At 41.1% G+C, this 20,264-nt stretch overlaps 1 protein-coding gene across 1 annotated transcript; it reads left to right on the top strand.

The window, feature by feature from the left end:
* Positions 1–2,530: 2,530 nt before the first annotated feature.
* GFPT2 (glutamine-fructose-6-phosphate transaminase 2) lies at positions 2,531–19,275 on the top strand. The gene is made up of 19 exons (XM_033073152.1): positions 2,531–2,579; positions 7,070–7,177; positions 7,792–7,890; positions 8,575–8,700; positions 9,219–9,277; positions 9,776–9,910; positions 11,311–11,372; positions 12,571–12,650; positions 12,926–13,043; positions 13,723–13,886; positions 14,383–14,478; positions 14,579–14,676; positions 15,019–15,139; positions 15,310–15,467; positions 15,599–15,713; positions 16,297–16,424; positions 17,091–17,258; positions 17,694–17,855; positions 18,463–19,275. Exons 1-19 carry the CDS (start codon positions 2,573–2,575, stop codon positions 18,505–18,507), a joined length of 2,049 nt encoding a protein of 682 aa, XP_032929043.1. The 5' UTR covers positions 2,531–2,572; the 3' UTR covers positions 18,508–19,275.
* Positions 19,276–20,264: the final 989 nt, after the last annotated feature.

Here is a 20,264-nt window from a genome sequence, read left to right as displayed (position 1 = left end):
ACTCATTAGTTAAAATGCTCCACAAGGAGCAAATAAGAAGTTTTCCTTTGTTGTATATAATTTAATATAAATAGCAATGCTGCTTAACACACAGAGCTGTGATTAGGAATGTCCCTCTTCACTCAGGCTGGGCTGGGGGAAACAAGATCAGAGGTTACCTTAGAGGAGGAGCAGTTACCTAAACAGGGAAGAAAAACTGGAATGGAGTGTCAAAATGACTTGCCTGATGTCATATGGCAGGTCATGACAGAGTTGGGACTGCAGTGGTGACAAATCATGGCCTGTTTGGTCTTATTCTGGGAGACAGGGGCAAGGAAAACAATATTGGTCTTTAAGGAGCATAGTGTGCAGAGCTGTCTACACATTAAGTGAAAAATACACTTAATAGATCCCTTTATATAACCTAATTTAAAAGAGAATTTAAACACTTCTATTTTATGACCTGAAAATATTTAAAATCTATTTTTAACCTTAAAATTGAGACAAAGATTCTCTTTCGTTGAGCAGCACCAAAAGGAGGTTTTTTTGTAATTGAAATGTTAATGTTCCAATCTTTATCTTTCATTCAGCTTCTCCATCAAGACAGAAAGTGACAAAGTTTGAGGGAATCACTATTTTAGGTAAAAAATGACCTGGAAAATAGATGCAAGAGGAAAAAACTCATTAAATTCTACCTTAAATAAGACACCTCACACTTGAATTTCAAGAACTCTACGAGATAACTAGTATCATATCTATAAAATATTTTGGTACTTTTTAACAAGGAAGAAGAAACTATTTCATGAAACTTTGCATATTTTTTAAATTCATGTTTGTTTGAATAATGGCTTCAGCTGTTCTGTGAACGCTGACAGTCCAAGTGTGCTGCAAAGCCCTCACTTTAGCAGCCACCATTTATTCCTTTTGTTTGGAGGAGGCTCTCTGAGAAGAGATGGCTTTCTCTAGACGATAAAGCTCGAGGCTCTGCATGGGCCATGTCTGCAGGTGTGACCCATGCAGGGTTTGGCTTTCCTCCTCTCTGCAGTGCCTGCCCCCAGGAGAGAGCCTGCACCGGGAGGGAGAGGCTGGACACGGCTCCTGGAGCAGTTCCTGTTCTGCCATGGAAGGGATCCCAGGGGCTGAGCAGGGGTTTAGGCTGTGCCTCAGTGAGCACGTTCAGCCCCGAGGAGGTGCTCCTGTGCAGACACAGCACACAGCTGGCTGCTGAGGGTGTCTGTCAGCTCTTGTGGATGGGGGACACCTTCCCCTGCCCGGCTCCAAGAGGGGCTGCCCTGACAGGGCAAAATCTGCTCCTTGTGCTGCCCGTGGTCACACAGCCAGGTGTCAATGGGGTGCCTGTCACCTCGAAAATCCCTGAGCTGACCTGAGTCACCTAGACCTGACGGGATTCATCCTGTCTTGACACGACTAGACGATGTAATCTAGAGCTGTGCCAGAGAAGGTTGAAGTTGGACATTGGGTGGAATTGCTTCATGGACAGCAAAGCATCGGAACGGGCTGCCCAGGGGGGCGATGGAATCCCCATCCCTGGAGGTGTTGAAGAAATGATTGGACGTGTCATGTAGTGCTCTGTTTGACAAGGTGTGATCGGTCAAGGGCTGGACTTGGTGTTCTGGGAGGTTTTTCCCAAGCTTAATGGCTGTGTGACTCCTGTGTGCAGAACTCGGCCGGGCCGGGCCAGGCGGGAGTCACCGCGGCCGCCCCAAGCTCGATCCCCGCCGGGCTCTGTCCACCCAGGTTCTGTCCACCCAGGCTGGGTCCCACCGGGGTCTGTCCCCACCGGGCTCTGTCCCGGCTGGGCTCTGTCCCCACCAGGCTCTGTCCATCCCAGGTTCTGTCCCCACCAGGCTCGGTCCCCACCAGGCTCTGTCCATCCCAGGCTCTGTCCCCACCAGGCTCTGTCCCCACCAGGCTCTGTCCCGGCTGGGCTCGGTCCCGCCGGGCTCTGTCCCCACCAGGCTCTATCCCCACCAGGCTCTGTCCTCGGCTGCGCTCTGTCCCCACCAGGCTCTGTCCCCACCAGGCTCTGTCCCCACCCGGCTCTGTCCCCGCCGGGCTCTGTCCCCACCAGGCTCTGTCCCCGCTGGGCTCTGTCCCCACCAGGCTCTGTCCCCACCAGGCTCTGTCCCCGCCAGGCTCTGTCCCCACCAGGCTCTGTCCCCTCTGGGCTCTGTCCCCACCGGGCTCTGTCCCCGCTGGGCTCTATCCCCACCAGGCTCTGTCCCCACCAGGCTCTGTCCCCACCCGGCTCTGTCCCCTCTGGGCTCTGTCCCCGCTGGGCTCTGTCCCCACCAGGCTCTGTCCACCCCAGGCTCTGTCCCCGCCGGGCTCTGTCCCCTCTGGGCTCTGTCCCCGCCAGGCTCTGTCCCCTCTGGGCTCTGTCCCCACCCGGCTCTGTCCCCTCTGGTCTCTGTCCCGCCGGGCTGTGCCCCCGCGGGGCCGGGCAGGGGGCGGGGGCGGCAGGCCCGGCCCGGCCCGGCCCTATAACCGGAGCTATAAGAGCCGCGGGCGGCGGGGCCGGCCCCGCGTCAGCCGCGTTTGCCGGGAGCGGGAGGGACCGTGCGCTGCCACCATGTGCGGTGAGTGACGGCCAGCCAGGGACAAGGGCCGCTTTGTCCCCGAGCCCAGCGGTGTCGGGCTCGCTCGGGACCGGCCCCGCTGCATCCATCCGGGTGGGGTGGGAAGGACGGGGGGCGCCCGGCAGGTGAAGGTGAAGCCCCTCTCTCTGCCCACCCCTTCTCCCAAGGAGCGGCGATCGCCGTTCCGTTCCTCCCTCCCCCAGCCCCCCGTGCTTGCCGTGTCCCCGGTTTTGGGATGGAAATCTCCCCGTTCCCAGGCCGGCTGCCCCGGGGTGCCCCGTTAACCTCTGCTCCTGCTGCCGCCGCCTCCGGTGCGCGGGATGCGCTGGGCTCTGTTTTTCCTAATCCGGGACCAGGGGTTTATTAACCGTGACTCACTTCCGAGTTGCGGCGATAAGGAAGAGTTTGTGGTTTTCAAACAAAGGCAGTGAAGAAGCTTATTTCTTAGCTGTTGTGAGTTTATTCACCTCATTTTATCTAATAAAGATGAGGTGGTAAAGATAATTCCTACAGCGTGTACACAATTCCTTAGATATGCTTCGGATCAGATTGAAATCAAAGTGTGGGTTCAGAAGCTGCTAATGCGATTGTACTTGGAGGAAAATTTAGTGAAACTTCGCCAGTCTGTCCCTGACATCTACTCTCAGGTCTGATGAAAGTAGAAAATTTTGCACTTGTACTTCTTAGTCATCATTAACAAAACCTCTTTTGTGGGATGCAGGCTGAAAGTGAGTTGAGTTACTGCTCCCAAAATTGTACTTTCTGAGTTAGGTATCTTTTCCTTGCCTCCACATCCTTCTAAATTGTAACCTCAGAAAGAGCAAGGAGCTCAGGAATCCTCTTTCACTTGAATGGAAACACGAGGTGATATTGTTTCAGCTCCGATTGTTTGAGCTCCTACGTGACAGATCACTATCGGTGAGACAAACTCGGTGCCCTCTAAACAAAACCCCTCCAGGTGAGAGACCCGGCTCAGTGCCTGAGCCACCCTGGGGTATTCACAGCAAGCCCTGAGACACGTAATGGTAATATCAGAAAATTTGCATGTCTGGGCTGTGTATCGATTGGGAAGTGAGGGTGTTAAAAGCGTTCAGGGAGTCCAGTGGAACTTGGGCAGGAGCGTGTGACTCAATGTGAAATGGCAAAGAGCAGCAGTTCATGAAGGGTGAGAGCAGAGCTGGTTTTTCCCATCAGCATTTAGAGACCTTTTATATCACATTTGTTTTCATGAAAGATAGCCCCCAGACAGCTATGCTGATCTCTGTAGGGAGTGTGGGAGTTCTTGAGATTGCAACTAGCAGTTTCAAAATTACTTTTTTTTGTTGTTGTTTTTATTTTGTCATATCTTTCAGGTTTAAGTGCTGATAATATACCCCTATTGTGTTTTCTTTGGCTTCATGTAGCACGTGAAGATTTATAGTCCTGGGTTTATGTTTTGAAAATACATACATCATAAATACTGCTATAAACATGCTCATAAGGAAGCAAAGTTGAGCTGTTATCATTCTCACATGTAGGACAGTATAGCAAAAGTATTCAGGGTTTTAAAACAAATCAAGATGCATTTAAACTGATGACCTCTTTTAAGTAAAAGTTAGTTTCATCAGGATATGAAGTTGTGACTTTTTCAAAGTTAAGTTTCTGGCATCAACAATGTGCTTACCTCAACAGAGGTATCCTTTTATTTTTCAAAAAGTAAATAATTTTGTTCAAACTTCGAGTATAGGCTGCCCCCTTTTTGATTTTGGTGAAGTCTTGCAATTGCAAGAGTTCTTGTGGAATTTTCCCACAAAAAATACTCAAATTACTTTTCCTCTTTTTGATGCTCTGCTTGTGAATCCTAAAAGGGGAAGCTCTACAGTCTTGCATAAAAAGGGAGAGTCTTGCTTTCAGTGTCTGCATGTGATTGAAGCTGGTTTTAGTAATGTTTTACCATCCTTCTCTTTCTGTTTTTGGTATCTGCTTCTAAAGGTAAGCCATTCATGATTGACCTGGTTCATCCTTCTAAGCAAACTCTTATTATGGAAAGTTATGGACTAGATTTAACATCCACTTCAAAAGGGCAATGTCCTAGTAAAACACTTCTTGGGTGCTTTTCCTGGATTTTCTGTTTTTTAATCTTCTTAGGGAAGCAAGATCTGGAAATGACATCTAATACCTTGGGGAGGCTATCATAAAGGAACTTGTTAGCATCACAAAACTCTTATCTTAAGTATGATTCAACTGAGATTCAGTCATACTGGTGTGTTTCCAGAATTAAGATACAAGGAGTCATTATCAGAAGTTGTTTCTACATGAGTTGAGCAATGTGCTTTAAATCTGGCCAAACTGATGACTGAAGAGGGAAAAAATATGCGAGTGGATAAATCATGAAACAGAAACATACTAGAGAAAGTGTTACTCTCAGTACTTAGAGTAAGATTTATTTCCCTTAACTGAAAGAGTTTAGAACATGCTCTTTGAAGTCAGGCTGCAGCTATTGTTTTCATTTTAAATGGCCTCTGGTGACTTCTGCATCTTCTAATGCACGTGTGTGGAAATGCAGCTCCAATTCCCTGGAAACAAGGATCTTTTTAACAATTGCAGCACACTGGCAGCATTGTAAGGATGGTCCCAGAGGAAAGTTCTTCCTGGAGCTCTGTGCAGTGAAAGAAGTCACATGGAACATACAAGGATGTTGAGGCTTAAATTCATTGTGAAATCTGGCCTAGAAAGTAGAGCTGGATCTGAAATGAGGTGTGTGGCAATGTTTTGGAATGATGTTGAGAAATTTGTATTGAAGAAATTGAAGAATGCTGCTCGAGGTTCTTGGTTAGTGCCAGCAAATGGTAAATATCTGTCTGGAAAAATGATCAACAGGCTCTCAGTATAAAGTGACCACTTATAACCAGAGGCATTATTTTTCAAGGCGTCCATGAAGAACAGTATTAAGCAGTTCAAATTCCCAAATACCTCCTTAAATGCAACTATTGTCTTAATGTCTCCGTTAATGTTGGATGCGCTAGAAATAATTAGGCTGAGCTCCTCATAAATCCCATTTCTGAAGCAGAAAAGTACTATCCGCCCTTTAATCTTCGCTAAATAAATTCAGTGGCAAATGTAATACTCTCTTTGTCTCACTGTCAAATCAACAGTATTAATGTCTTATAAACCAGTGGAGTAACCAAATTCACAGTAATGTTTATTAGGGAGATTTATTGGTGTATTGTTATAATAGCTTCTTCACTATGGCCATTTACAGTTCAAAAGCCTTAATTGAGGGGGAAGAGGGTGTTAAATTTCAAACAAAGGCTTTCTCTATCTAAAACACTTGTCTGAACTACTTATCTCTTCAGCTCCTAAAGTCTGGTTTTTTTCCTAACTGTGGTCTCCAGTCCTGACTTACTGTTTGGAGAAACTGTTGAAGCAGTGAAATTAATTGTTTCTGTTGTATTGGGGCACAGATTTGCAAGAGTTAATTGAAGGGCCTAATGTATCCATATAAATACTGGAGTCCCAGGAGGAGCAGTAGGCAGAGAAAAGGAACGGTTGTATTTTCCTTTACAGGTGACTTTTTATTACACCTTTTCTAAAGACAAAACAACATCCCCAACACCCTTCTAATTAAAAAACGCCTGTGTACTTACAAAAAAAAAAAAAAATAAAAAAAGAATGAGGGTGGGGAACCAAGCCCCAAAGTGAAAAAGCCACTTCTTGGTGGATGAGTGGTGTACTGAGGAGAAGAGGCTCAGACTGGCCGGCTCTCTCTCTGTCGCAGCTCTGTTTGCCCAGAGGGCAGGGAGCGAGCTCGGGCTCCGCTCGGTGCCCCAGGAGCGCAGCCGGGCAGGCACAGGGCTCTTTGTGCCCGGCTTTGGCTTTGGCAGCCGGATTGTGCTGGGGCTTGTGTGTTGGGTGATCCTGTTTTGTACCTTCTGGTTCTGTCCTTTGTTGTCCTACCCTATTGACTTCTGCCCTTTCCTCGTGTTTTATTCTCCATTCTCATTCTGCTGAAGTGACTGTTGCATACAGGATTAAGCTGGAGCCTTTCAGAAATAGATGTTGTGCCTCTTACCTACCCATGGGTATTTAAGGCCATGACTTGGATTACAAAAGTCTCCTTGTGTTAGTACTGGTGAATATATTCCTTCTTTGAATGCCTGGATATGAAATAGATCACAATGTTCCCATTTTCAGCTGTGGTTTTCCTGAAAAGTAGAGTTTTTTTAACCTCTCCTAACTGTTTAACTCTTGGTGGGTAACATGAGTGAAACTCGCCAGTAAATTTTGTGTTGTGTGTTGAAATGAGGCTTCTGAGTCCTTTATTGTATTTGAATTCTTTCCATTTAAAAATGCATTGGAAGGAATTGTACAAAATGGGTGATTGGGTGTCCCTAGGACTTCTCCTTGATACTAGTTTTAAGGAGTTTTGAATTGAGTCTGAAGTTATGCACATTGTTAAAATAACCCCTTTGCTTCTTTCCCCCCCTCCTTCCCCCTTTCTCTTGAAACAGGAATTTTTGCTTATCTGAACTACAGAGTGCCTCGCACTAGGAAGGAAATATATGAAACCCTGATAAAAGGATTACAGAGACTGGAATACAGAGGATATGACTCTGCAGGTATGTTAACTAACTCAAGAAATTAATTTTAGCAACCAATAGCTCATTCAGTGACTTTTTGGGTACTTTTGGCGTCTGGCCTCTTGGATTTTTGTTTCTTTATTCTACAGGTTAACAGATCAGAACTAATTAGCTTGATTCTTGGAGTGCTACAGCTTACCTCAGGACTTAAAATTGTGTGTTTAGCTCTGTAATTAGATGGCTGAGGTTAGTACACGTAAGCAAAACAAACAGGGTGTGGAAGAAGATCTCTATACAGGGCCATGTAGTTTGTGCCTCAGCCTTTTTTGTGTATGTGAATCCCAGTGAAGAATGAGGAAGATTAAACTTGCCTTAAATTTGAGTTGGCTCATTTCATCAGGCAAAATATTTCAGTCTGTTGTCAAATGCAATTTGAGATGGCTCATGTATGTTCTAATCTGCAGTGGATATAAACTTGATGTAGTTTCATTTGAACATGCACAGGTCTAGCAACAGACTTCAAATATATTCCTTTAAAGGGTAATTTAAAAATACTCATTTCAGTGGTGTGTGCCTGTATTTTCTCAGCCTTTTCCTCATTGTAGTGTATTTCATGATTTAAATAACACTTATGACTGTATTCTGTGCTGTAGGAGTGGCAATTGATGGAAATAATAATGAAGATAAAGAAAGATTCATCAAACTGGTTAAGAAAAGAGGAAAAGTAAAGGCCCTGGAAGAAGAGTTGTACAGTAAGTGTTAAAAATGACCCCTTTGCTTTGGCCTCACAGTCAGATACCATCTGCATCTCAGCAGAAAGTCAGACCATAAAATTGCAGTTATGATTTTGCATCAGCAGTAACTGCACTGGGAAATCCAAGCAGCCAAAATTTGTGCCCCTCAAATCTGCACTTAAAAAGCAAGGTGATCTTCAGATCACTGTGAGATTGTTTGTCTATGCTCCCTTCTTTTGGTTGCTCCTTTGTTCAAAACCTGGGCTCCTTTGGCACTTTACTCATGTGATTTCTGTGCTGCATGGCTGAAATGCTGAAACATGCACTCTGACAGAATTTATGGCCATTTAAGCAGCTGGCTGTCATCACAATCTGCTTTATGCAGTGCTTCCATCTGTGAAAGGCTGAAGTTGTGTTTTAATATATTTACATTATATTTGTAGTAATGGGGTCTGTTAGCCTGGCTGTTAGTATTAGGTTAAAATGCTCATGTCTTGGCAAACAAAGTTTTAATCACAGTAGCTTGAACTTTCTGAAGTGTAATGTCAAGAAAGTAAATGGTTTAAAGAAACCCCAAAAGATAACATTTAGATTCCTGCCTGTAGGAATTGTCTTTGTTTTATTAATTGTGTGTGTGTGAGAGAGAAAGAGAGAGAGAGAGGCAATATTAGTTATTCAGTAAACTGAATTTCTTCTGTATAGAACAAGATGATCTGGATGCAAAAACAGATTTTGAAACACATTTTGGAATTGCTCATACACGCTGGGCGACCCATGGAGTACCAAGTGCAATAAACAGTCACCCTCAGAGATCAGATAAAAGGAATGGTAAGTAACCCACAGCACCTGAACTGCAAGAATCTGAAATTATTCTTACTATTGTTATGGTAACTATTTCTTATACTAGGGCTAAGCTGTTGCTATTCCATTTAGCTCAGACACTTTTAAAATGAAATAGCCTCTTCTTAGGCTAAAATAACACTAAAAATTAATGAGATCTCCGAAAATGTCAAGTTCATTGAAGTACAACATTCATTTTTGAAAGGTAAATATTGCCTGGTCCAGAAAAGGGAGATTTTATATCATTCTTTACTTGAGATGGGTTGGTGCTCTACTAGCTGTAGTTTACAACTCTCAGTAATTTGGAACTGCTTTTGTATACTTTCAGAATTTGTGAACTTCTGCTTTCAATTGTCCATATTGTGATAAACTGTAGGTCTGAAAGCTGTAGCAGGTGGTTTCAAGTGTACTTCTAAGCTTTTTTCCCTTGTAATTTTGTGTTTTGAATTAAATATCTTAACTTTTTGCTGCCCATGAAAAAATATATATCTATTTTTTCCTCTTAGAATTTGTCGTCATCCATAATGGAATCATCACAAACTATAAGGACCTGAGAAAATTTCTGGTGAGTCTGTGGCAACTTAATTCTAAACCTAGAAAGTTAATACTCCCCCAAACTACCATCAGATCTTTTGTGACTTTGGTGGGACATGAATTCAAGTTTCTTGATAAAATCTATAAAAAAGCTGTGTGAAAATCTGCCTAATAAAGATACCCAGGAGTTGTGAAGTGCAAGATGTTCCTGTAATCCTAAATGCAAAGTATTGATGAGTAGAGTAGCAGTTTGTGCTGAGATTCTCTGGGAGGGTGTGTGGAGTGGGCTCCCTCTTGGTGCTTGACAGATGCTGAACAAGTCTTACTATGTGCCTTATTCCCGAATTTCCCAAAGAGTATCTGTGACATGCTAAGTCCTTATATTTTATATATAGTGATTTATATCCACTGGTCCAATGTAGTGCCCTGAGCTCTGACTGCAGTTTCTGGTGGGAGGCAGCTTAGAGGCTCTTCAGTGTTTCTTGCCTGAGGATGGACACAGTTTTTACTCTTCTGTATGATATTTCAGGAGAGCAAAGGATATGAATTTGAGTCTGACACTGATACAGAAACAATCCCCAAATTGATCAAATACATGTATGACAACAGAGAGAGTGAAGACACCAGTTTTTCAGCCTTGGTAGAGAGAGTTATTCAACAGCTGGTAAGTGGGAAATTACTTTGTTTTCCCTGTACAACAGTATAAACTACTTGCAGGGGTTCCTTAGCATTCTGCCTTATGCATTTAGATCTTCTGCAGAAGTTCTTAGAAGGTGCTGCAAATAACACTTTCAAGCTTCTAAATAATGCTTAATAGACCAAGAAATGAGATTAAAATTTTGGAGACTTCAAAGGCTTTTCCGTGTTAAATCTTTAAATTGAAGTAGCAGCAGGTTTTGTTTGCTGAGTTTTTTGTTTTTAGCGAAAAGTTAACACAGCTTTTTAATGAAGCAGTTTAATTAAAAAAAAAGCAATAGGAGCCTCTGGGGGTTAAAATCTCTCATAAATGGCAGTGTGTTCCTAAAGGTTATTCTGATCGTGTTGAAACACTGCTGTGATTCAAGTTTGGCCAATGCCTTGGCTCTCCTATTTGGAAATAGATCTAACAAGCTGGACTGGTTTCCAAACTGTGAAGTGGGAATCTACTGTTACTCAGTATGTGAATGCTTAAAAACTTTGATAGATGCATTGCAAACTTGGAGAAAGCTGGCTTTGTTTCCTCCCCCAGTCTCCGGGCAGATGTTTTCCCTCCCCTTCCTGCAGTTTCTGACACTCTTTTCACCTCCCGTCTCCTCTTTAAAGCAGCTCTGTGGGATTCCTTGGAGCAGGGCTGGAATCCACACCAAGTCAGGGCCTGTGTGGGTCAAGAGGGAGCAGCCAGAGTGGAGGGGAAGGGAGGCTTCACCTCCAGAGCAGGGGCAGAGTGCTCTGTGTGGAGCCCTGGGGGAGGAGGGAATGTCACCATCTCTGTCCTGCTGGCAGGGTGGGAATCCTCCTCCAGGAGTGTGCCAGCTGTGTTAGGACTGAAGAGTTGTTTCTGGGTTTTTTTTTTTTCTGGTGTTGTGGATTTTTTTGTGTTTGTTTTTGTTTGGTTTTTTTTTTGTTGTTGTTGTTTTGTTTTAAAATATATTAATGAGAATTTGCTGCTTGAACTGGAAATAGTAGCTCCAGGTTTTTAGTTGAAACTGCATAGTAATGCACTACATGCAAATTCTGATTGAAGGTCTTACTGAAAGTAAATGTCTAACAGTCTTCATGTTGATTATGAATTACATCTCTGACATTTTCATAAGCTTTGCATTAGAGTTTATTGTTTTTTATCTACAAAGAGAGGCTAAGTGCTCACTTCCTGATCTTTCAGCTGTTGCACCGTTAATGTGCATGTCAGCTTGTTCTGCTCCATGGCCAATTCCTTTAAAGGTGCAGTCTGCCCTCCAGGAAGAGATTCCTGATAGCAGTTCCTTCAGTGCCTCTCCAGAGAGGGGCCCCAGTTTAATGAGATGCAACTATTTGAGATAAGTTGTTTAGGATCTCTTTTTTCTCCTTTATTTTCATGGTTTCCAGGAAGGTGCTTTTGCATTGGTTTTCAAGAGCATCCATTACCCAGGTGAAGCTGTTGCTACCAGGTTAGTAAAAGTCCATTTTATACATAATGTATGCTTTTTATGAGGTTAAAAAAAGCCAGCCTCTCTTAAAGATACTAAAATATTGATGTTTAAAGTGCTTAATTAACCAAAATCAGTGAGTCAATAAAGAATCCAATGTATCTTGTGTCTCAAAATTTGTATTAAGAGCGTGCTAACATTTTTCCTGTATCAAAAAGGGGAGAGGGAAGGGATATCATTCAGTTTTAGTTCCCATTGAGTAAAGACTGAGATAAGTGTATTCATGTTGGCTGAAAGACTATCATAGTAACAGGTTATACAAATACTGTTCTATAGCTGTCATAGCATTTATGGTGTCTTTCTGTGTAAGTTCTACTTTTATTTATGACTTGAAAAACATCTTTCAGGAAATGTAAAGGTATTAAAATAGCAAGTGATGTACCAAGTGGTTAAAATAGCAAGTGATGGGAATAAAGACTGTTTTATATTACAACCCAAAAGCCCATTGCTTCGGTGGTCTAAAATAAGACTACATTAAAATTTTGAAAAAGCCAGCTGTACCATCACTCCAACTGGAGAACATCTTCTCAAATGAGCTGTTCTATATGTGGTTCAGGCTTGGGTTTTTAGGGCTGAGGGATTTAAGAGAAGTGAATCTTGTAATCTCAGTGTGACTCGTTCTTTTATTTCTGTGATATTTTTTTTAAATAAGGTCTTCAGTGACACGTAACACATATAATTAGAAAATGGTCTTAATATCCTACAGTTTAAGAGGTGTAATAGGGATGGTTGATGTTTCTGGGTTTGAAAGTCTAAAGAGTGCAATGGCATTGTAATTCTAAAGGTCATGGGAGCTTATTGTCTCACTTTAGAGGCAAAGTAAACTTTGGTTTAAATGGGTCCCTGTACTAAGCTGTTTTCTGATTACTGGAAAGATAACAGCTGGTTCATGTACATTGTTCTCTGCTTGGATGTAGTTCATGGATAAAGAATCACCAATGCACATGGTAATTACTTATATAATAATATATGGTGAATCCTATAGAAGAACCAAGATTATATAACTTCTGCTGTGTAATGGCCTTAGGATCATGGTTGAAGGAAGTTCTTTCCATTTAGGAAGCTCGATGGGGTATTGTCTTTTCAGCTTCACTGATGTCTGGTAACTTCTTTGTATGCACATTTCTCTTTATAAACTTGAGTGTTCTCCTTTCTGTAGGAGAGGGAGTCCTTTGCTCATTGGGGTTAGGAGCAAGTACAAGCTCTCAACTGAACAGATTCCAGTTTTGTACAGAACATGTAAGTTGATAAATCAAAAGACATTATTTTTAAGAACTAAAATTACTGTTGCTTTATGATTAGAAATTAGGTTAATTGGTTTTGGCACCATAAAACTACCAGCTGATGCCCCAAATAGCTTATTGGGTGGGGATATTTTTATACTACTGAATGTGAAGTTCATGTGAAACTCCCTTGCCCCAATCTATTTCTATAACTCTGATACCCTAAACCTGTATAATCTGTAATCTTAACAGAATTGGTTTTGCATTTAGAATGTCTCATTTCTTTAACAGGCAACATTGAGAATGTGAAGAACATCTGCAACTCCCAAATGAAAAGACTGGACAGCTCAACCTGCCTTCATGCTGTTGGGGATAAGGCAGTAGAATTCTTCTTTGCTTCAGATGCAAGGTAGTAAAAGTACTTCAACTTTGCTGAAAACACTGTTTTGTTTTGTTTAAGTGAGGTAGTTCTGGAAAGCTAAGCTACCTTTGTCTTGTAAAATGACTTTCTGAAAGGAAAGCTTTTAATCCAGGTAACATCAGAAAGCCCACAGGCTCAGGTGCTTGAAAAATGTTTGCAGTTCAAATGCTGCTGATAAACTTTCACAAGTGCAATATCTGCCAGTTGCTGACTTCTATCTGAAATTTATAGTCCATTTGGGTTCAAATGGACACTCACCAGCTGAGCATTTGGGCAGACTATAGTCGGGGTTGTGATGTTTACAATTCAGATATCAGAGGAGGAGAATAGCGGTGTGGTTTCAAGCTGGCAGGAGCCTGGACATCAGGCACACATTTATCCTGGAAACAAGAGCGTGACCTTAGCAGGATCCATCAAGGACACTGGGAGGCAACTTCAGACCAGCAGCAATAGATGCAGCAGCTCCTGAGCGTCCTGCTGTGGGTGGCTGTGAGAGTGCAGCAGGAGCAGCAGATGGAGCCATTGCCTTTAGGATGGCTCTGTCTGCAGTTATGTCCAAAAGGAAGAGAGAAGCAGGGCTGAAGTGCTATTGTGGCATGTTTAATTGCTTTGCTATTACCAGCTCTGACATGTCAGGTTTGTCTTGCTTCTGTGTTCTCCTCTGTAGTGCTATTATTGAGCACACCAACAGAGTGATTTTCTTAGAAGATGATGACATTGCAGCTGTAACTGATGGGAAGCTCTCGATTCACCGTTTGGAGCGTTCAGCTAGTGATGATCCTTCCCGGGCCATCCAGACCTTGCAAATGGAATTGCAGCAAATCATGAAGGGTGGGTTGAAACTTCTGTAAACGAGCATCATCAACGATGGATAGTTGATGTTTGTGTAGTAGATGAGGCAGAAAACTGCTAATTCGTTGTGACAACTAACTTTTATTCAGGCTGTTTCTACTGGGAGCTGACAGAATGGGCAGTCTGGGACCCTATTCATTTTAGCCTTGGAAAAGTCATAGATACATCTAATAATTTCAGTATCTAGTGAAAATGTAACTAATGTTAACATATTGTAGTTGTTGGCAAGGGTTTGCCTAATTTAAGAATTGAAAGGAAACACAGACATTTCCTTATGAAGGAATTTATTTACTCTGTCAGTACTGGGAAATGGAACCAACCAAATAGTGATCTATCCATCCTTCCTTTCTTATTGCCTATTCTAAACTTCTATTTAGGCTAACTCAGTCAAGTTAGTCTTTAAAGTTCTCTTTGTAACTGGAATAGACTTAAAATAACAAAACTAAGCCTTGTCATGTCACTTTTTTGTAAACAGGTAACTTCAGTGCCTTCATGCAAAAGGAAATTTTTGAACAACCAGAATCAGTTGTCAACACAATGAGAGGCAGGGTGAATTTTGAGAACAGCACAGGTAAGGGCAAACAGCCCTTCAAACTGCACTAAGTTTGAAATTTGTAAATATCTTGTAAATGAGAAATGCCATTGATATATTTGTATTTATTTGTTTGCAGTTCTGCTGGGAGGGCTGAAGGATCATCTGAAAGAAATCAGAAGATGCCGAAGACTGATCATTATTGGCTGTGGGACCAGTTACCACGCTGCAGTGGCTGTATGTTCCCAGCCTTGGTTGAAATGCACCTATAATTTCATTGCTGGGGTTTCAGACAACAGCTTTTCATCTGCTTTTTCTTCTGCCTCAGGCTTTGTCTTTCACTGAGGGGTCTCACCCTTTTATTTAGCTTTCCTTAGTGCCACATTCTGTATTAATGCTCCAATGCCATTAATTACCATGCTAGAAGTTAACTTTTTCCACCTTGGTCTTTAAAGCTCTAGTGAGCTGTAATTAGCAGCTTTTCTAATAAGAATTCATTTAGATTTTTTTTGACTTGTAAAATGTCCAAATGTTAATGGGCAGCAATATTAACAAATACTGTGTTCTGCTTGAATACAGACTCGGCAAGTCCTGGAAGAATTAACTGAATTACCAGTGATGGTGGAACTTGCCAGTGACTTCCTGGATAGAAACACACCTGTATTCAGGGATGATGTGTGCTTTTTTATAAGCCAGTCAGGTGAGCTGCATTTGCTGTTGAATAAGTACTGTAAGATTGCTTTCCATTGCACTTTGCATCATGTAAGTGTGGGTACAGTTATTTAGAATACACTTGTGTAGAATCTGATGCTTTTCAGGAATCTTTATTATCCTCTGCCAACCTGAAGCCAAGGTGTGAATGTTTTCCAGGTGAAACTGCAGATACACTCATGGCCTTGAGGTACTGTAAAGAACGCCGTGCTCTGACAGTTGGCATCACCAACACAGTTGGGAGCTCAATATCCAGGGAGACTGACTGTGGTGTGCACATCAATGCAGGGCCTGAGATAGGCGTGGCAAGCACAAAGGTAATTGCTGCTCAACTTTCACCCTTTCAGCCCTGTGGAATATAATTCAGATTTTAATTGCAACACTTCAAACTGAGGTCATATTCACTCTCTGCAGAATTAGCTGCTTAAAGTTTTTGTTTTGTCTGCAGGCTTACACCAGCCAGTTTGTGTCTCTTGTAATGTTTGGCCTAATGATGTCTGAAGACAGAATTTCCTTGCAGAAAAGGAGACAGGAAATCATTAGCGGACTAAAATCATTGCCAGGTACATTGATATTTTGGGTTTGAGGAGGCATAGGAGATGTTGGCAGTGTAAAATACTACTCAGGGATACTTCTTTCTCATTTAAGTTTCACTCTCCCCCTCATCCTGAAAGGCAAACAATATGAGAAAAACGAACTGGTTATTTCTGCACTATTTGCCAGTTTTACAAATGTCCTTCCAAAAAACTTGGCAGGAAGAGCAGAATTTTCATGGGTTGGGTTTTCTAATTACAGTAAGGTAATTTTGTATCAGAAATATTACTTGATCTCCTAATTTCATCATTTGAAATGATTAAAGCTTTCCACTTTAAAACAGGTTAGATAAAAGGAAACTAATTCAAGGTGACTTTGAAGTTTGACAACTTCCTTTAGAAATTCAAATGGGATGTATGAGCACTGCTTAAACCAATAGTTGCTTTAAATTTATTACCATAAGTAAGGCTGGAGAAACTATCCTTAAACTCCAGTCAAAGTCACTAAGGGCTGAATTGTATGAAGTGTATTTGATCTATTAAATAATTAGAACATTCTGCTACAAGTGAACTATTTTTTCCAGTTAATTTTTTTTTTTCTGTGCCTCAATAGAAATGATTAAAGAAGTCTTGTCCTTGGATGAGAAGATACATGATTTGGCTCTTGAACTGTACAAACAAAGATCATTGCTGGTTATGGGTCGTGGGTATAACTACGCCACTTGTCTGGAAGGAGCTTTGGTAGGAACTTCTCAATATTGTTTAATAGTATTTAAAATGAGATTTTTTTTGTTGTTGTTGTTTCTGCAAGATAGTTTATTTATAGTATTTCATTACAACTTCATTCTGCTTCAGTAGAACCGCTGTCTATAACTAGCAGTTATTTAATTAATTAAACATATATATAAGGTGAACCTGAATATTATATCAGTTTCCTGCTTCCTTCACATAATAAATGCAGTATTTAATAAGTCAATTTTAAAACAAGAAACTAAGAATTTAACTTGCTGACACATTTGAAAATAACATGAGAAAAACACAATGTGCTGATAGTGAGAAGAGATGCTCATGCAGGAAAGTCATGAATTTTATTATGAGCATTGTGGTGAAATGGACACATACCCGTCTCTCAGAGGAGTTTGATGTGTTAAAGGCAGACTGCAGTAGCCAAGGGTTGTGCTGGGTGTTTGATTCCTGAAGTTCCTGTTGGTTATTGTGTGCATGGGCAAGCTCTGCTGCTGCCCACAGGCTGCTAGAAATCCCAGCACACCTGTGTGTTTTCACTAATACTTGATACTGAGTACATGTATTTAAATGGCACAGGTACAGCCTTGGTGTTTTGCTTCTTGTGGCTGTTGTATTTTTAGCTGATTTAGTACTGACTTGAGGCATTTCCTTCTTTTCTAGAAAATAAAAGAAATCACCTATATGCACTCAGAAGGCATCCTGGCTGGTGAGCTGAAACATGGGCCCTTAGCCCTAATAGATAAACAAATGCCTGTTATCATGGTGATCATGAAGGATCCTTGTTTCACCAAGTGCCAGAATGCTCTGCAACAGGTCACTGCTCGGCAGGTACAGTGTTTAACTAATTAACTTCTACTGTGTTATAGGAAAAGAGATTGTGCACACTGCCTTGCTGCTGACTGTGCACCTGGAAAGGGATGTACTGCTGACTTGTTAATTATTAAGTTATAAATAAGATGCTACATCTGCATTGCAGCTTGTTATTACAAGTTAACATCAGCAGTGAAAATTGCCTTCATATGGCTTGTTTGTTCGTTTGGGGGTTTTTCTGTTTTGAAGCAAATGGAATAATGTTAAAACTCTACAGGGTGAAAACACTCAAATCTTACAATATAGTGAAAGTCAAGAGCCATTATGCAAGACTGGCATTGCCTTTGTTAGCTACTTGAGTGTCTTCAAACACAAACAGGCATGCTGTGAACAATATTTCAAAGCAGTTCTAGGCTAGCTCTTAACTTAATTATGCAAAATTTTAATTTTCAGGGTCGTCCAATCATTCTGTGCTCTAAAGAAGACACTGAAAGCTCAAAATTTGCCTACAAAACCATTGAGCTGCCTCATACAGTGGACTGCCTTCAAGGAGTGTTGAGTGTCATTCCTCTTCAGTTGCTTTCATTCCACCTGGCTGTTCTCAGAGGATATGATGTAAGTGTTTCCTACATTTAACACTCCTTTTAGTGCAGTTTTGAACTTCCTCCTACCAGTGTAAAGTGAGAGACCCAGTTATATGGCATATCTAAGATTCACTAGCTATGAAAATAGCTAGTACATCTCATAGTGAGTGTGGTAATAGAAGTAGCATTTCAGTGCCAATTCTTCAGTTTTGTGGTTTTTAGTTAGTATATTTCTAAAAAAAATATAAAGCTCTTTTGCTTAGTTTGATTAGTTAAGAGTGCAAATGGGACTTTTTCAGAGAACCTAATTTTGAAATGTGATATTGTACTTTAACTTAAAATAGGTCAATGCTTTGTACAGTTTGGTTTGTTGATGTATTGGCGTGTCAGTTTGATAATGACTGCTTTGGAAAGGTACCCTGTGCAAAACAAATATGCATTTGTTAGGAAGGCTTTGGAAGCACAGATGAATTCAGCTTCAAGTCATTATCTGCAGATCTATAGCCTGTTGTGTGTGTTAATGTGTCTAGAATAAAGCAGAACTCATTAGGAAGTCTGAAAAAGCACACTAAATGAACTGTCAAATGCAGAATGTCAGTATTACTCTGCCATACTGAAAGCCTGTCTCTTCATTCCAGGTGGACTTTCCAAGAAATTTGGCCAAATCTGTTACTGTAGAGTAATAGCCAAGAACAGCTGATGTCTTTGCCACCAGACCTCCGAGTTATACTTGTAGAATGTGTTGTTCTGAATTCATAGGTAAATGGTTTTTTCTAAAGAGAATGACAGTGCTAACTGGAAAGTGTCAGAAGGATTTATCTTGCAGCTTTAAAAGCTTTTGATGTGCCTTGTACCCAAGTGCTTTTGCTCACAGCAAATACTCCTCTATGTCCTGAAATTGCCAAAGAAGATAAAAATTGTTTACACATGGTATACTGAATGAACTTTTTTACTGTGCAATATATATATATACACAGCTCTCTCCAGAGTAACTGTGAACATTTTTTTAGCCTACACTACATAACTAGTTTCAAAGACATAGTATTTATAAGTACAATTTGTATAGCTTTTTTTAAGTTATTTTTTTAGTACATTGCTTATCTGTAATATTGGTAGTGCTCAGAATGTAAATGCTGAGCATGTTGGTACTTTGTACAGTTGTTAGGGATTTTCCTTCTTCAGCCTCAAACTGGAAATTTGTTGTCCCTCTTTTTTCCCAGCTTCCCTTCCCCCATTGCATCTGTGTTTCATGTTTAACCAGTCATTTGCAGTTCTTCTGTGGCTGCAAATTCCCAGCTATGTTTTAAATTTCTGCTTGTTTCAACTATTTTGAAAAGCCAGAATGACATTTGTTTTGTATGCCACCCCAGCTCTTATTTGCATAACATGTATAGTGCAACAGAATAAGGGAACTGGATGTCTTTCAAGTGATATTTTTGTTTGAAGAGAGTACAATGAAATGACAATGCAATTAAAAGATTATATAATTCTACTTAGTTTGTGGTTTGGGTTTTTTTTGTGTGTGTGTGTTTGGGTTTTTATTTGTTTCATTTTTGTTGATTTTTTTTAACCTAATGACTTCTCTCACACATCTAAAGAAAGTCCTATTTTAGTACAATATAGATATGCAAAAGCACATTTTTTTAGGGAAGCACCTATAAACCTGCAAACAAATAAGGTAGATACACACAAGAAGTTCTCTATTCATTTGTTTGGTTCTTATTTCCAAATGGCCAGAAAGCATAGTATTAAATTTTTCTGCATTTTTATAAATACTTCATTAGTGAAGTTTTCTTAATGATATTCCTCTGCAGGCTTGGTTCTAAATGGAGGTGTTTGAATGTTTACTTAGGTTAAGAGCTTGAAAGTGTTACACAGCTTGTTATAATAGGAGCTACTTACTGGAAACTGCCCTAGTACTTTTTTATAACCTCATCATAGAACCAAACTCATAACGAAAAATATAGTACTAATCTGGCCTAAATGCCAAGAAATATGTAACTCTGTATATCTAACATGTTTTGGTAAGTGATGGAAAGGCCCCTTTTAGTCTCAATCTAGAATCAGTATTCTCTTCATATTAGAAAGCAGAACTGTCACAGCATATTGATGTCGTCTAGTCAATATGTGACACTAAATTGATTTAGTAAAAAAAATTACAGGTGCATTTTTCCTAAGATCATCTGTGAGAACAGAAATCACAGAAATGAAAGCTCTCACTGGTCCTAGGAGAGGTGGAAAATTGAGTTTATTTTTAGGCAGCACCTGTTTTAAAAACACCAGTCCTCATGTCAAGGCAGGGGCTATGTAATGGATAGAAGGCTGATGATTTTTGAGTGGGGTCGAAAATAGTGTGGGGAGGGAATAAATCCCCTTCCCTTCTGAGCCATCTCTCTGGAAAAGCCGTGGGCAGCCTGTGCTCCAGGGGCTATGGCAGAAC

The sequence above is a fragment of the Catharus ustulatus genome, chromosome 15 (genome assembly GCF_009819885.2).
Source record: "Catharus ustulatus isolate bCatUst1 chromosome 15, bCatUst1.pri.v2, whole genome shotgun sequence".
Taxonomy (NCBI): Eukaryota; Metazoa; Chordata; class Aves; order Passeriformes; family Turdidae; genus Catharus; species Catharus ustulatus.
The sequence above is the reverse complement of the archived record's forward strand: the minus strand, read 5'-3'. Positions and strand labels throughout refer to the sequence as shown.